Source organism: Tamandua tetradactyla, chromosome 25 (assembly GCF_023851605.1).
Source record: "Tamandua tetradactyla isolate mTamTet1 chromosome 25, mTamTet1.pri, whole genome shotgun sequence".
Classification (NCBI taxonomy): domain Eukaryota; kingdom Metazoa; phylum Chordata; class Mammalia; order Pilosa; family Myrmecophagidae; genus Tamandua; species Tamandua tetradactyla.
In genome coordinates this window covers 30,429,296-30,443,143 of record NC_135351.1, presented here as the reverse complement: position 1 = coordinate 30,443,143, position 13,848 = coordinate 30,429,296, and the positions used below count along the sequence as shown (strand labels likewise).

General features: G+C 38.7%; 1 protein-coding gene across 6 annotated transcripts in view; it reads left to right on the top strand.

Moving 5' to 3' along the window:
* The first annotated feature begins 2,458 nt into the window (after positions 1-2,458).
* The window catches only part of ZNF184 (zinc finger protein 184), a 41,636-nt gene continuing 30,246 nt past the window's right edge, over positions 2,459-13,848 (top strand). For 4 of the 6 annotated variants that reach the window (XR_013168807.1, XR_013168806.1, XR_013168805.1 and 1 more), the window contains exons 1-3: positions 2,459-2,699; positions 3,269-3,421; positions 7,371-7,459. Coding sequence is in view for 3 of the 6 variants with exons in the window: in XM_077143891.1 (XP_077000006.1) it covers positions 3,415-3,421; positions 7,371-7,459 (96 nt within the window). In the remaining 3 variants the exon portion in view is untranslated. Of the gene's footprint in view, positions 3,083-3,268; positions 3,422-7,370; positions 7,460-13,848 lie in introns of all 6 variants that reach the window. The other 2 variants (XM_077143893.1, XM_077143894.1) reach the window with 2 other exon arrangements.

Sequence of the window (13,848 nt, the reverse complement as noted above, 5' to 3'; positions counted from 1 at the left end):
TCTGGAGGAGGTAGAACGTTTGTAAGTGGGAGGAAGAGTATCTTAAAGAAACAGGGTGGCAGATGGAGCTGCAAGGGGTTCATGAAAATGGGTTTGGGCTAGTGAAAAAAATATTTGGGTTCTTCCTAGCAAAAACAAACTTGTATATCCATGCAACATTTGAAAAGATTTGGGGCAACTCACATGCCTGCTATGTCATGAAGAAAAACTGCACATAGGGAGTCAGAAGGCATGTTCTAGTCTTGACTCTTAACATGTTGTTTCTGTGACTTTGGGAGAGTTGCTTAGCTGTTTTGTTTGCTGGCTGTATTTGTTTCCTAGGGCTGCCATATAAATCTGCAAACAAACTTGGTGGCTTAAAACACTGGAGATTCAATTTTTCACAGTTTTGGAACCCAGAAGTTTGAAATCAAGATGTTGACAAGGTACTTCTGGAGGCTCTGAGGGTGTATATTTCGCAACTTTCTCCTAGCTTCCAGTGGTTGCTGGCAATCCGTGGTGTTCCTTGGCATTCTTTGGCTTATAAATGCATTACTCCAATCTGTCTCTGTTTTTGCATGTCATTCTTCCTGGCGTGTCCTCCTCTGTTTTCATGTGGCCTTCTTATAAGAACACCAGTCTGAGTTTAGGGCCTACCCCATCGTAACTAATTATGGGGTAATTAGTTAAGGATCCCATCTTAACTAATTATGTCTCTATATACAGATAGGGTCACATTCTAAGGTTCCAGGTAGACATGAATTTAGGGCACACTACTTAACCCGGCACACTGGCTTAAATGAAGGAATTTGAAGAGGTGTTCTTGTTCTCTTAAGTCCTTTTCAATCCTAAAATTTATTTCTGAGGGTTTTCTGTATAGAAGATAACTTAGTTGAATTAAATTTATTCAGTCACAGATATTTCTCAAATTCTGCAGTTATTATTCCATTTTGCTGTGTATTTTCGGGTAGCAAAAGAGAGATAAAGTTCTCTGTAATTAGTTTTGGTGGTTTGTGAGGTAGGACATTTTTTCCCTTTGTAGTCTTAAATTTTCTTTGTCAGCAAACAGCTAGGTCTCTGTGTATTTGTCTGGAATGTTATGAGTTCTTTTAATAAGCAAATGTTTTCTTTCATAAGCTCAGGAAAATTTTCCTCTCTTTACTAGGGAGGGCAGTATTTAAAATAGAGTGAGAGTTTGGGACCAGCGTGCCCACTTATTGGCTATATGATCCTAGACAAGTTATTCAACCTATCTGTATCCCAATTTCCTCTTTTGTAAAGTAGGAATAATAATACAGAAGTAACTTCATATGGTTGTTTTGAGAATTAGATAAGTTAATATATGTAAAGCTCTAAACACTTAGAAAACCGATTGGCACAGAATGTTACATGATAGCTAATTTTATCTGGTTTCTCTTTCATGATAGTCAATTATCTATATGTTGGCTTTCCATCCCTTGTACTTCATATCTATCTATCATTTTCTCTTATTATATTATGTTCATCTTGTTTTTTTTTTCAATCATGGAAGAGTTTTAAAAAGGTATCTATACATATGGTTCAATTTCCCATGGTATCAATTCAGTTCTTCTCCAGTATGGCTTTAATTATGTTGCTGATTTAAAATATGCTTGCTCTATGTTCTTATTTCATTCATCACCTTTTTCATTTCTCTATTTCAGCCAGTTGTCTCACAGTTTTCTGTTCCTGTTTCATGCAAGCCATATTTTTTTGTAATCTATGGAGAATACCAAATTGTTTCCTGAAATTTTCTCTAGTTCCTACTTAGATCTTTACTGAAATCTGCTGTTTGAGACTGCTTGATGATGTTCCCTTTCCCTTGACGGTAACTTTGTTTTTCATATACTCAGTGTTAAGATTCTTAGGTTTAGGATTTCACCAGCCAACAGGTTGAATTACTTAATTCCTCTAGCCAAATGCTGGTGAGGCATGGAAGCACAGTAAAGGGCAAGGCCACATCTTTAAAAATGTATACCCTGCCGTGTTCCGTTGGATCCTTTTCTGCCAAGGACCCGCTTACAGACTGGTCGTGGACCCCATCCCCAGCTATGAGCTCGCTGATGCAGGCACTATACAATGCACCACTGTAAGGCAAAACAGGGTACCACCACCTCCCGGTTTCTTTCAGGGTTTTTCGAAATGTAGGTTGTGACCCATTTGAGAGATGAAAGCAATTTAATGGGTCGCGACCAGAATTTTTTAAAATGACAAATATTGCACAAAAGAGAATGAAGGACAGGTAATAAAGTTTTCTTCGTGAAACGCTTGTTTCCGTTTTCTGAAGTCATATATGATGTGCGTACATAGATATTTCTTAAAATCAATTCCAGTCACACAAGTTTGAGGATCACCGCCGCAACGGACACCTTCGGCCCGAGACACTCAAGCGGTGGGAACTGGTGGTAGACAGTCGGCATGCGCAGCACGCACGCCACACCGGCTGAAGTGTCTGGGAAATGGAGTCCAAAGGCGGCGTCGCGGAGGGTTCTGGGAATCGCAGTCCTGCGTGCCCAATGGGCGTTGTCTAACGCGGCTGGCGTGCGGGGACTGAGGGTTCTCAGTATGACCGGAAGAGGCCGTTAAAGCCGACTGTGGGCGTGAAAAGAGGTTGACACTTGGAAAGTGCAGCTGCCTTAGTTCCCTTCACTCAAGTCCGGTGACGGCCCCAGCGTTTCCGGACTCGAGGTCGTACTGTCCGGGTAGGTATGGGGGGTCCGGGTGGCCCGGAGCCCAGGTATCACCATGGCAACCTCCGTTTCTCCGGGTGCGTGACGTCACTTTACAGGTTTCGCATCGAGGTTCCTCTGCAGGAGGGAGCTGGGGAACCCTAGACCCGGGCGCCTCTCGCCTCCCCCGCTTCAGTGCTGGCTAGGCCCACCCTCATCCCTTGGAGGGCTTTGTTCTTTTGTTCGGGTCTTAGAGGAATGACGCGAGCAGGGCCCCGCCCTTCTCTCCCACCTCCCAGCTTTCCCGCTCCGCAACAGGTGTGTCTCCCTGTATCCCAGCTCGCGGAGGTGTGAGCCCGGGAGTGTGCACGGAGGGGCTGGACTGAGTATTTGGGCGTTTCTTGCCATACTCTAAGGTGGGGCTTAAGGGGTTTTGAGATCTAGGGATGGACCTGCCTATTGGATTTCCACTCTATTTTTGTTCAGCGGGACGCCACAAGCCTGCTCTCTTAGGGAACTTGTACTATACCTCCTGGCCACTCTGCAAGACTCTGAGGTGTGATTGTCTGACGGATGCTGCTGACTTCCACCCTGTCTTTTAGGGCGGCCGACTTCAGTGTGTGTAAGGGTCCAGATTCCCGGCAAGGGGAAGTTGACATCTAGCCCCAGACCGAGGTTCTGCCTGGAGAGGACGCTGCTTGGGAAGCCCTGGTGCCCAGGTTCCGGAGGAACAGGATGAGCTCCTGAGATGGAAGGTAGTGGGGGCACCTGGGTCGGGAGAACCCAGAAGTGATGCAGTCAAGAGATCAGTCATGACTGGAGGATCAAATACTTGAAGAGAGCTGGAAGATTTGGAAGGAGGGAACAGTATGTTTAGGAATAGAGAAAAGAAACAGAATTACATTATAGGTAGAGACTCTCCCTGGCCTCAGGATTGGGGAATGAAAGGAGCAGTGATTCATTATATTTGTAACCCCACATGACTTCGATTTATTGAATATTGGAGTGATAATCTTGCAGTCAGAAAAAATTTTAGTAATCATCTCTTCAATGCAAGAATCCGTTTTAAAATATCCTTGGGAGATCTGTCAAGCCTGTGCCTGAAGAAGTGTGGCGCCATTTTGGGTGCAGACTCCTTCCTTGTTGATTCTTTCGTTTTCTAAGTTTCTTTAATTGGACCAGATTGCCCCTGTAATTCTGGGTTGATTTTCATTCTGTCCCCAAAGTGAAAGAGACTATCTGCTCTCTTTGTCACATTGCTGCCATTCAAATATGTGAATTTCTTCTGTTAGAACTCCTCACAAAGTCTTTTTTTCCTAAGCAAAATAGTCTCAGTTCCTTTGATGGTTTTTCATATGATATGATGTTTAGCTAGACCTCTTCTCTGGAAACTCCTGTTTATCAGCATTCTTCTTAAAATGTAGGGCCTAAGACTAAACATTGTTTTTTAGGTATTCTTTGAAAAATACCTAAAAGAGTATTTGTAAAAGTATGATGTGCTTCTTTTGATTTGGATTATATTAGGCTGTTTAGCATCAGATTGTATTTGCTTTTTTAAAAAATCAGTGATACTGTGCTGTAAACCTTAGACTTTTTTTTTTTTTTTTTACATAAACTGTAGCAACTATCCTTGTATAATGGAAATTGTTTTTATCCTTAATGTCAGGACTTCACATTTATGCTTGTTCAATTTTTTGGGCGCGTGTTCTTGCCTGTCCAAATAATTTTGAATCTAATTTAGTTATTCAGTGTTTTAACTGTTCTTTCCAAGTTTATGACTCTAGCAGATTTGATGATTATTCCTTCCATTTCTTCTTATATGTCATTGAATAGGTGAGGGTAAAGGAAGAGTCCTATGGCATGTCACTGCAGACTTCTCTCTGCATTATCTTGCCTTTACATTCTTTACATTGGTTATGCAGTCAGGTTTTGTTTAACCTAACTACAATCATATGATTTTTTTTTCTTGAATTTGTTAAAAGTAATATGATAAGAAATCTTATTGTTATTCATATTATTCATATAGATTTGAGCTATACTTATTGTTATTCATATTAGTCATATAGATTTGAGCTATACTTTATTTTTGTCCTCAGTTCTTCACACTGCATATATTTTATAAATGTTCTTTTTAATTCTGTGTTTCTCTTTAAAAGTTTTTGCTTTTTCTTTCTCTTTATTTTTCATAATTGCGTAGTTAGGATTACCTTTCTTGAGCCTTTGTTCCTTGTAGTCATGATAATACTTGCTAATATTTACTGAGTACTTACTATATGCCAGACACATAGGAGGTTTCTGTTGCTTGGAATCAAAACCATCTTACCTGAGACATTCCTCTTGATTCTGTTTTCCTAAAATCTTAGGAAATATATAACAGGGTGTATATCTGTCCATGTACATCATTTCCTTTCATTATTAAAAACTATTTTCATTCTTTCCTCAAGATTTCTGTCACAAAACAGTTTTTCCTTGCTGGTCACAATTAAGAACGGATGTTCCCTTTATAGTTTCGTCTTTCTTGAGGCATGAGACTGTTAAGATGAATAAAAAATTTCTTAACACTGTTTTTTCAAAATGAGACTTCCATATTTATCCAGTCAAAACCGCTCTAGCTTTTTTCTTTTCTATCTGTACCTTCACTTATCCCAGTAGTCCATGTCATGCTGCTGTCAGCATGATGTACCTTTTGTTTTTATTTTTTTCCTCTCCTTTCTGATTTATCTATGGTTTCCATCAGATTTTACTCTCAGGATTATTGAAGTTCTCCATCTGTTTCTGTCAGATCATTTTGAGTAAGTTTTACCTAGTCCTCTCAACATCAAGGCTTGGTTATTAGACCCACACTAGGTCATTGGGATCTCTCTGGAATTTGAATCTTGGAACTAAAATCAGATAGCACTGACCCAACCTGATGATGGTATCTCAGATAGGCTATTGTTGCACCTTAGTGGTGCAACCTAGATTTCCCTGAGATGCTTGAGTGTCCTGTCCATTTCTGATTGTTCAGCTTTTAAAAAAATTTTGTATTCTCCAAGTCCTCCAGTGTCCTTAGACTTAATTCCTTAAGTCTTTTTTTTTGGCAGTTATATAGCTTGAGGGTCTCATTCCAGTTACAATTTCCATCCCAAACCTTAGTAACACCTAAGAGATTGTGTTTCATTCCATTTATTACGCTATAAGTTCATTTGGCTTATTACCTCTCCCTCATTTGTATGTGGATATCTGTGGTCATAAATATCCTTCTTGACCCTTGCCTATTTTTTTTCTTTTAGTTTTTACCAAGCATCTGTCACAGTATTGTTATTCTTTCTATTTCATATCTCATGTTGCTAACTCAGATTTTATATGCTAAAACGTCTTCGTCTTCTAGCCTTTCTGTGAACACTAAATTTCAAAGGAAAGGAAATTCTTCTTGCCTATTTCTTTGTGGAAACAAGTATGTCTACTTTGGTTTTCCCCACCATTGTCTCCTTCTCTGTAGAGTTTTGAAAGGTGTGTTTGTTAAACATTTTTCTCCACACTTTTAAAGATGAAGAAATTGAAGCCTAGAGAAGATGAGAGACTTGCATAATTCTACATGATTAATTACCAGTCGAGTCATTCTAACAGTTGGGCTTTCCTGTCAATTGGTACTCTATGAATAGACCTCCTAAGAGCAAGGTTTTTATTCTGTTTTAGTTCATTGAAATATGAGTTACATAGAGTAAGGTGCACAAATCTTAAGTAATCACCACTTACACCAAGATACAGAATGTTTCTAATAACCCAGAAGGCTCCCTCGTGTCCCTGTGCAGTTAGTAACCCCTCCACAGGTAACCGCTATTCTAATTTCCATCATCATAGATCGGTTTGGTCTGGTTCTGAACTTCATATAAATGGAGTCATATAGTATGCTTTTATGCCTGACTTATTTTGCTCAATATTATGCTTAGGAAATGCATCCATGTTGCTAGGTTTATCAGTAACTCAGTCTTTTTATTGTGGAGTAATATTCCATTATATGAATATACCAGAATTGGTTTATCCATTCTTCTGTTGAAAGACATTTGGATTGTTTCCAGTTTGGGGATATTATGCATAAACGTACTAAGACCATTTTTGTACAATCTTTTGGTGGACATAAGCACTTGTTTATATGAATATATGTACAGGAGTGGAATTACTGAATCATAGGATAGCCATATATTTAGCCTTATTAATACTGCCAAGCAATTTTCTTAAGTGGTTGATACACCCCCATAGTGATGTACCAAGTTCCAATTGGTAGCAGTTAGTATTGACTATGCCTATTTAATTTTAGCCATTCTGGTGTGTGGGTAGTGTATGTGATTTTGATATTTAATTTGCATTAATAACAAAGCTCAAAGGGCCTGCGAAGACTTTTGGTAAATAATCTATTTCTTTATACTTTATATTTAACAAGGAAGGCAGCAGAAATATGTTGCCTCACTTAATGAGGAACATAATGATTGAATTTTATGGTCCATATGGGAACAGAATTGTGAATCTTTACCTCCTAAGCCTATCAGAGAGGGTACAGGGGCCCTGTTCAGCAGTTATTATGTTTCTTTTTTAAAATTTTGAGATAAAAAAGAAATGGCATAGTTCCTGCTATTTGCAGATGGAAAAGTAAGTAGATTTTATGGATTGGTAGGAGCAACTAAGTCAAACAGGATTCACTTTAGCTTTTTCTTCCTTTCTTAGATATATCATCTCCAGATTCTGTCCTTCTCCAGTGTAAATGTACAAATAAGGAGGGATTGGCCCTTCTACACCCATCAGCCAGTTTTCAGGTAAGTTGTGTTCCTGAAATGCCATTTCAGTCCTTAGAATGCAGTCTTATGGTCTTCTTTTGCTTGGGGTATGTTTGTTCGAAAACCAATGCTGGCATTTAATTCTGAGTTCCCATGTGTTCGATAATCTCTGCCTCTTCCGCCTTAATTAATACCTTCCCCACTTACTTCTTGCTTAGTATCTTGCTGTACTCCAGAATGGGGGAGCAAAAGAGGTATAAAACTTCATCCTTTACTTAAATAGACCAAAATGACTACTAAAAAACAGAGCATGTTAATATATGCAGGGTAAAGTGAGTGCTGTGGAAATTAGAGAATGGAAAAATTCTCTAATGGTCTAGGGTGGGTGACATCTGGATATTTGAACAAGTGAGGCAGGATCAAGGATAGATTCTGGGTATGGTGAAGTTTATGAGTAGAGGCTCTCAAGTAAGAAGAGACAGGTATTAATGTAGGATTCGGAAAAAATTTAGAGGAGATGGTATATTTTGGCAAGTGATAAACAAATGGTTGAATGAGATCAGATTATGAAAGGCTTTTGAATATATGATCAGTTGAAGATTTTATTCTGTAGGCTATTTGTGAACCATTACTGGTTTTTGAGGAGGAAAATGATGTGATAATATTTTAGGAAAAACCAATAATTGATTGAGAACTTATATATAAAAAAAAGGGTTAACAGTTGTCCCAATAACCATAATCAGTTCAAATCTTTTTTTTTTAACCAGGCTCCAACTTCTTAGACTTTATCCCCACTTCTTCTTGTTTCAGAACTGATTCATTTTACCAAAGAAGTGGTCCCAGTTTTTTCTACTTTCAGCTTAATTATTTTTGGTATCATTGTACTTTTTTATTGAAGTACAATGTGACAATAAACTGCACACTTTTAAAGTGTATATAGTTTGATGAATTTTGATATATGTATACTCTCAAGAAACCATCACCCCAATCAAGATAGTGAGCATATCACCACTACTGAAAGTTTCCTCTTTCCCCTTTTAACCCATTTCCCTGCCCCTCTGCATTCCCTCAGCTTCCCACAACGGTTCCCTGGCATCTGCTAGTGTATATTTAACTTTCAGGAAACTGCCAAACTGTTTTCCAAAGTAGTTGTACCTTATTATATTACCACCAGTAGTGTACAAGAGTTTCAGTATTGCATATCCTCACCAACACCTGTTAATGGGCAGTGTTTTTAATTTTAGCCATTTTAATTGATGGTGTAGTGATATCTTGTGGTTTTAATTTGCATTTCTCTAATGACTAATATTGAAAAATTTTTTGGTTTATGTGTTTATTTACTATGAGTATATTTTGTTTGATAAAGTATCTGTTGAAATCTTTTGCCCAGTTTTTAAAATTTGGGTTTTTTTTTTTGTTATTTAATTTTGAGAGTTCTTTATATACTTTGGATTTGCTTTGTAAATATTTTCCTCCTGTCCGTTCCTTTTCTTTTTAAGGGTATCTTTTGAAGAGCAGAAGTTTTTAATTGTGATGGAGTCAATATTTTCTTTTATGAACTGTACCTTTAGTGTCATATCTAGAAATCTTTATGTAACCCAAGGTCACAAAGATTTCTGCTGATGTTTTCTTCTAGAAATTTTATAGTTTTAGGTTTTAGTTTAGGTTGATGACCCATTTTGTGTTAATTGTATTTATTTGCATGTGGCTATCTATTGTTTCAGTACCATTTGTTGAAAAAACTATCATTTCTCCATAGAATTATCTTTATACTTTTGTTGAAAATCAGTTATCTGTATATATGTGGGCCTATTTCTACACTACTCTGTTCCATTGACCTATTTGTCTCTCTTTATCTCCAATATCAGACTTTATTACTGCAGTAAAATCATAAATCTTCAATCAGATATGTTAATTAATATGCCACTTTTGTTTTTCTTTTTCAAAGTCGTTTTGGCCATTCTAGGTTCTTTTCATTTCCGTATGAAATCTATAAGCAACTTTTTAAAACCTACAAAAAGCCTGCTGGGATTTTGATTGGGATTTCACTGAATCTGTAAACTAGTTTGGGAAGATTGACTTATTAGTCTTACTGATAGGTTTCTCAACTGGGAGGGAGGAGAAGAGGCCAAATCGATTAAAGGAGCTTTATTGTGAGGCTATGCACAAGTGGGCTAGTGCCTAAAATGTTGACAGCACCAAGCAGGGGAAGGGGTATAACTTATAAGGAAAGGGTGGTGGTGGATTTTCATTGTCTAGCTTGGGAGCAGAAAGTTGGCAGGTTTCCATTGTTTGGTTTTGGAAGCAGGGACCTAAAATGGGAGTTGGCAACTCTTCATTGGTGGGGTTTAAAATGTAAACTCAGTCATGCAGGTTTAATAGGAGCTTATCGAAAGATTACACCTGTGAGAGGGCAAGAGGGTGTGGGCTTGGGTGGGCTCCATGGGTTTCCTGGAAATCATGGGTGGGTGAAAGTTTCTTGGAATATTTGCTAGGTTTGGTCACATGGGGGAAGGGGTTCTGCCTAACACAACTCCTGAAAAAAGGCATATATCTTCCCATTTATTTCGGCCTTCTTTAGTTTCTCTCAGTAGTGTTTTGTAGTTTTCAGTGGAAAAGTCTTAGCCTTTTTTTTCTATTTTTCCCAGAGTATTTCATATTTCTTAATTCTTTTGTAAGTGGTATTGCTCTTGTAATTTCAGCTTCAATTGTTTGTTGTTATAAAAATAAAATTGATTTTTGTGTATTAATCTCCTGCAAACTTATAAAACTCACCTATTCTAGTGGCTTTTTGGTAAATTTCATCAGATTTTCTACGTAGACAGTTATGTCTGTATAAAGATGGTTTTCCTCCTTGTTTCCCTTTCTCCCTCTCTTTTTTCCTTCCTGTCTCCCTCTTTCTTCCTTTCTTTTCTACCTTTGTCCTTCCTTCCATCCTTCCTTCTACCTAGATCCTCCAGTGTTGAATAGAAAGTGTAAAAGATAACATCCTTGACTTCTTACTGATCTTAAGGAAAAGCATTCAGTCTTTCAGTACTAGGTATGATGGTAGCTTTGAGATTTAAATAGGTGCCATTTATTATATTAAAAATTTGTCTTTTAATCCTACTTTGCTGAGAGTTTTTATAAGTAATTTTCACATTTTGTCAGATGCTTTTACTGTATCTATTGAGATGATTGTATGATTTTTCTTTTTAAATTTGTTAATTTGGTGAATTACATGGATTATTTTTTGAACGGCTTTAATAAAAGGAATTTATGAAGTTGCAAGTTTACCCCTCTAAGGCCAGAAAAGTGGCCAAACTAATGCATCTGGAGAAAGACTCAGACAAGTCTGATGACATTCAGGATTTCTCTCTCAGCTGAGAAGGCACATGGCGACTTCTGCTAGCTTTCTCTCCAGGCTTCTTCAAACAGCTTCTTGGAGGCACTTTTTTCCTGCATCTCCAAAGGTCTCTGGCTGTTTGTGCTCTGAAGCTCTTTTGTTCTCCCCCCCTTTTTTTGTTAATGTTTTTATTGAGAAATATCCATACATGTACAGTCCAACCATATTTATACAATCAATGACTCACAGTATCATCACATAGTTGTGTATTCTTCACCGTGTTCATTTTCAGAACATTTGTATCACTGCAGAAAAAGAAATAATAAAAAAAAGACCTCATGCATCCCATACTCCTTAGCCCTCCCTCTCATTGACCCACAGTATTTCAATCTACCCAATTTTTACCTTTTATCTCCTCCATTATTTATTTGTTCTTAATTTTTTTTTTACTCATCTGTATATTAGTGGGCCTATTTCTACAACATTTAGTTATCATACCCAGGGTATGGATAAAAGGAGCATCAGACACAAGGTTTTCACTATCGCATAGATACATTGTAAAAGCTTTATAGTTATATAGTCTTCAAGAATCAGGGCTGCTGGAACACAGTTCAGCGGTTTCAGATACTTTCCCTCTAGCCACTTCAATACACCATAAACTGAAAAGAGATATCTGTATGATGCGTAAGAATAACCTACAGGACAACCTCCCAGCTCTGTTTGAAATCTTAGCCATTGAGACTCCTTTTATTGTATAACATATATACAAAGCAAAGAAAGAAAAAAGCAATAGTTTTCAAAGCACTCTTCAACAAATAGTTACAGAATAGATCCCAGAGTTTGTCATGGACTACCATACCGTCTCAGATTTTTCCTTTTAGCTGCTCTAGAACATTAGAGGTTAAAAGGAATATGTATTTTTTTTACCTTCACTTTTTTTCTTCTTTTTTGTAAAAAATAACCTATATACGAAAAAGCAACAAATTTCAATGCACACCACAACATTTAGTTGTAGAACAGACTTCAGAGTCTGGTACAGGCTACAACTCCACAATTTTTAGGTCTTTACTTCTAGCTGCTCCAAGACACTGGAGACCAAAAGAAACATCAGCACAGTGATTCAACAGTCATACTCATCTGCTAAACCCTACCCTCTCTATATAACTCTACCATCCCCCCTTTCCCATCTCCCACTCCCCAGGGGCATCTGGGCTATGCCCAGTCCGACTCCCCCATATTGGAAGGGGCTGTCAATAATAAGGGATAGGGAGATGGACCTAGCCAATACCCTGGAAAAACTGGCCTCTCTAGGTTCCAGGACTCATTCAGTCCAGGGACCCATCTGGAGGCTGCAGGCCCCCAGAAAGTTACCCCCGTGCATGGAACTTTCGTAGAATCTCATATATTGCCCCAGGTGTTCTCCAGGATTGACTGGAACAGCCTTGGTTGGGGCCTGGAAAGTCATAATAGGTAGCAGTGTCTAACTGGAATTGGCACAAGAGTGACCTCCAGAGTAGCCTCTTGACTCCACCTGAACTCTCTCAGCTACCGACACCTCACTTGCTACACTTCTCTTCACCCTTTTGGTCAGGACAGCATCGTTGATCCCGCGGTGCCAGGGCCAGACTCATCCCCGGGAGTCATTTCCCATGCTACCAGGGGGACTTCCACGCCTGGATACCACGTTCCATGCAGGGGATGGACAATGATTTTACTTGCAGAGCTAGGCCCAGACAGAGTGAGGCCACATCTGAGCAACAAAAGTGGTCCTCTGGAGGTAACTCTTAGACATTCTTATAGGTAGGCTTAGCTTTTCCACTACATATGTAACCTTCACAAGAGCAAGCCCCAAGATTGAGGGCTTAGCCCATTGACCTGGAACTTTGCCAACACTTCTTGATCATCTGCTTAATATATTCTGGGATGTATCCAGGCATTACATTAAGCTATACAGGATTAAAGGCCCTCATTATTATTCTGGGCTCCCTGTACTCCGATTGTTTAAATTAGCTATCCAGACAGGTTGAGTTAGACCATGTGCCACAGAAAAATCTAGGTTCAGAACAAAACAAACCTCTCTTCCCTTGGTGAGACTTCATTTTTTTCTCATTTCTTTCTTCCCCCTTTTGGTCAGGCTGGCTCTCTCTTTCCAGTGATTCTGAGTCCTGGTTCATCCCCAGAAGTCAGGTTGTTGCTAGGGAGATTTACAACCCTGGGAGTCATGTCCCATATAGTGGGGAGAGCAGTGAGTTCACCTGTCACATTGGCTTAGAGAGAGAGGTCACATCTGAGTAACAAAAGGCTCTCCGAGGGTGATCCTTAGGCATAATTAGTAGGCTTAGCTTATAATTTGCAGAAATAAGTTTCATAGGAGCGAGCACCAAGATTGTGGGCTCAGCCTGTTGATGTGGTTGTCCCTACTGCTTGCGAGTATCAGGAATTCCCCAGAGGGGAAGTTTAATATTTCCTCCTTTCTTTCCAGTCCCCCAAGAGGACTTTGCAAGTAATTTTTTTTTTTTTTTAACATGGGCAGGCAACCGGGAACTGAACCCGTGTCTCTGGCATGGCAGGTGAGAACTCTGCCACTGAGCCATTGTTGCCCACCCTGCAAATACTTTTTTATTCTTTGCCGAAATTACTCTGGGACATATTGGGGCATCACACTAACAAGAAACCAACAAGATCTCACTCCCTATTCAAGATTCCATATAATTATGGTGTTCAAATAAATGCCTATGCAAGTTAAATTAGAAAATGAGCTACCAAAAATATGAATTTTATGCCAGTAATGCATCTTCCTCTTTGATCTTGCACAGAGGTTGAAACTTATTCAATATTCTGATTTACCTTAGTCCTATCCAGATGAACTTTATTCATATCTCTAGATAAAGTCGGATCACTTTTTCAGGTTTTTTAATGGTTACTGAATGGGAGTAATGCTGACTTTCATAACTTCAGTGCTCTAACTCTGTACATGGATTGGTTTTTGAATGTTAAGCCAACTTTGCATTCCTGCAGTTTATCTCACTTGATCATGATGTGTTTGTTATTCCTTGCATGTATTGTTGGATTTGATTTGCTAAACTTTTTAATTGCAGTTTTA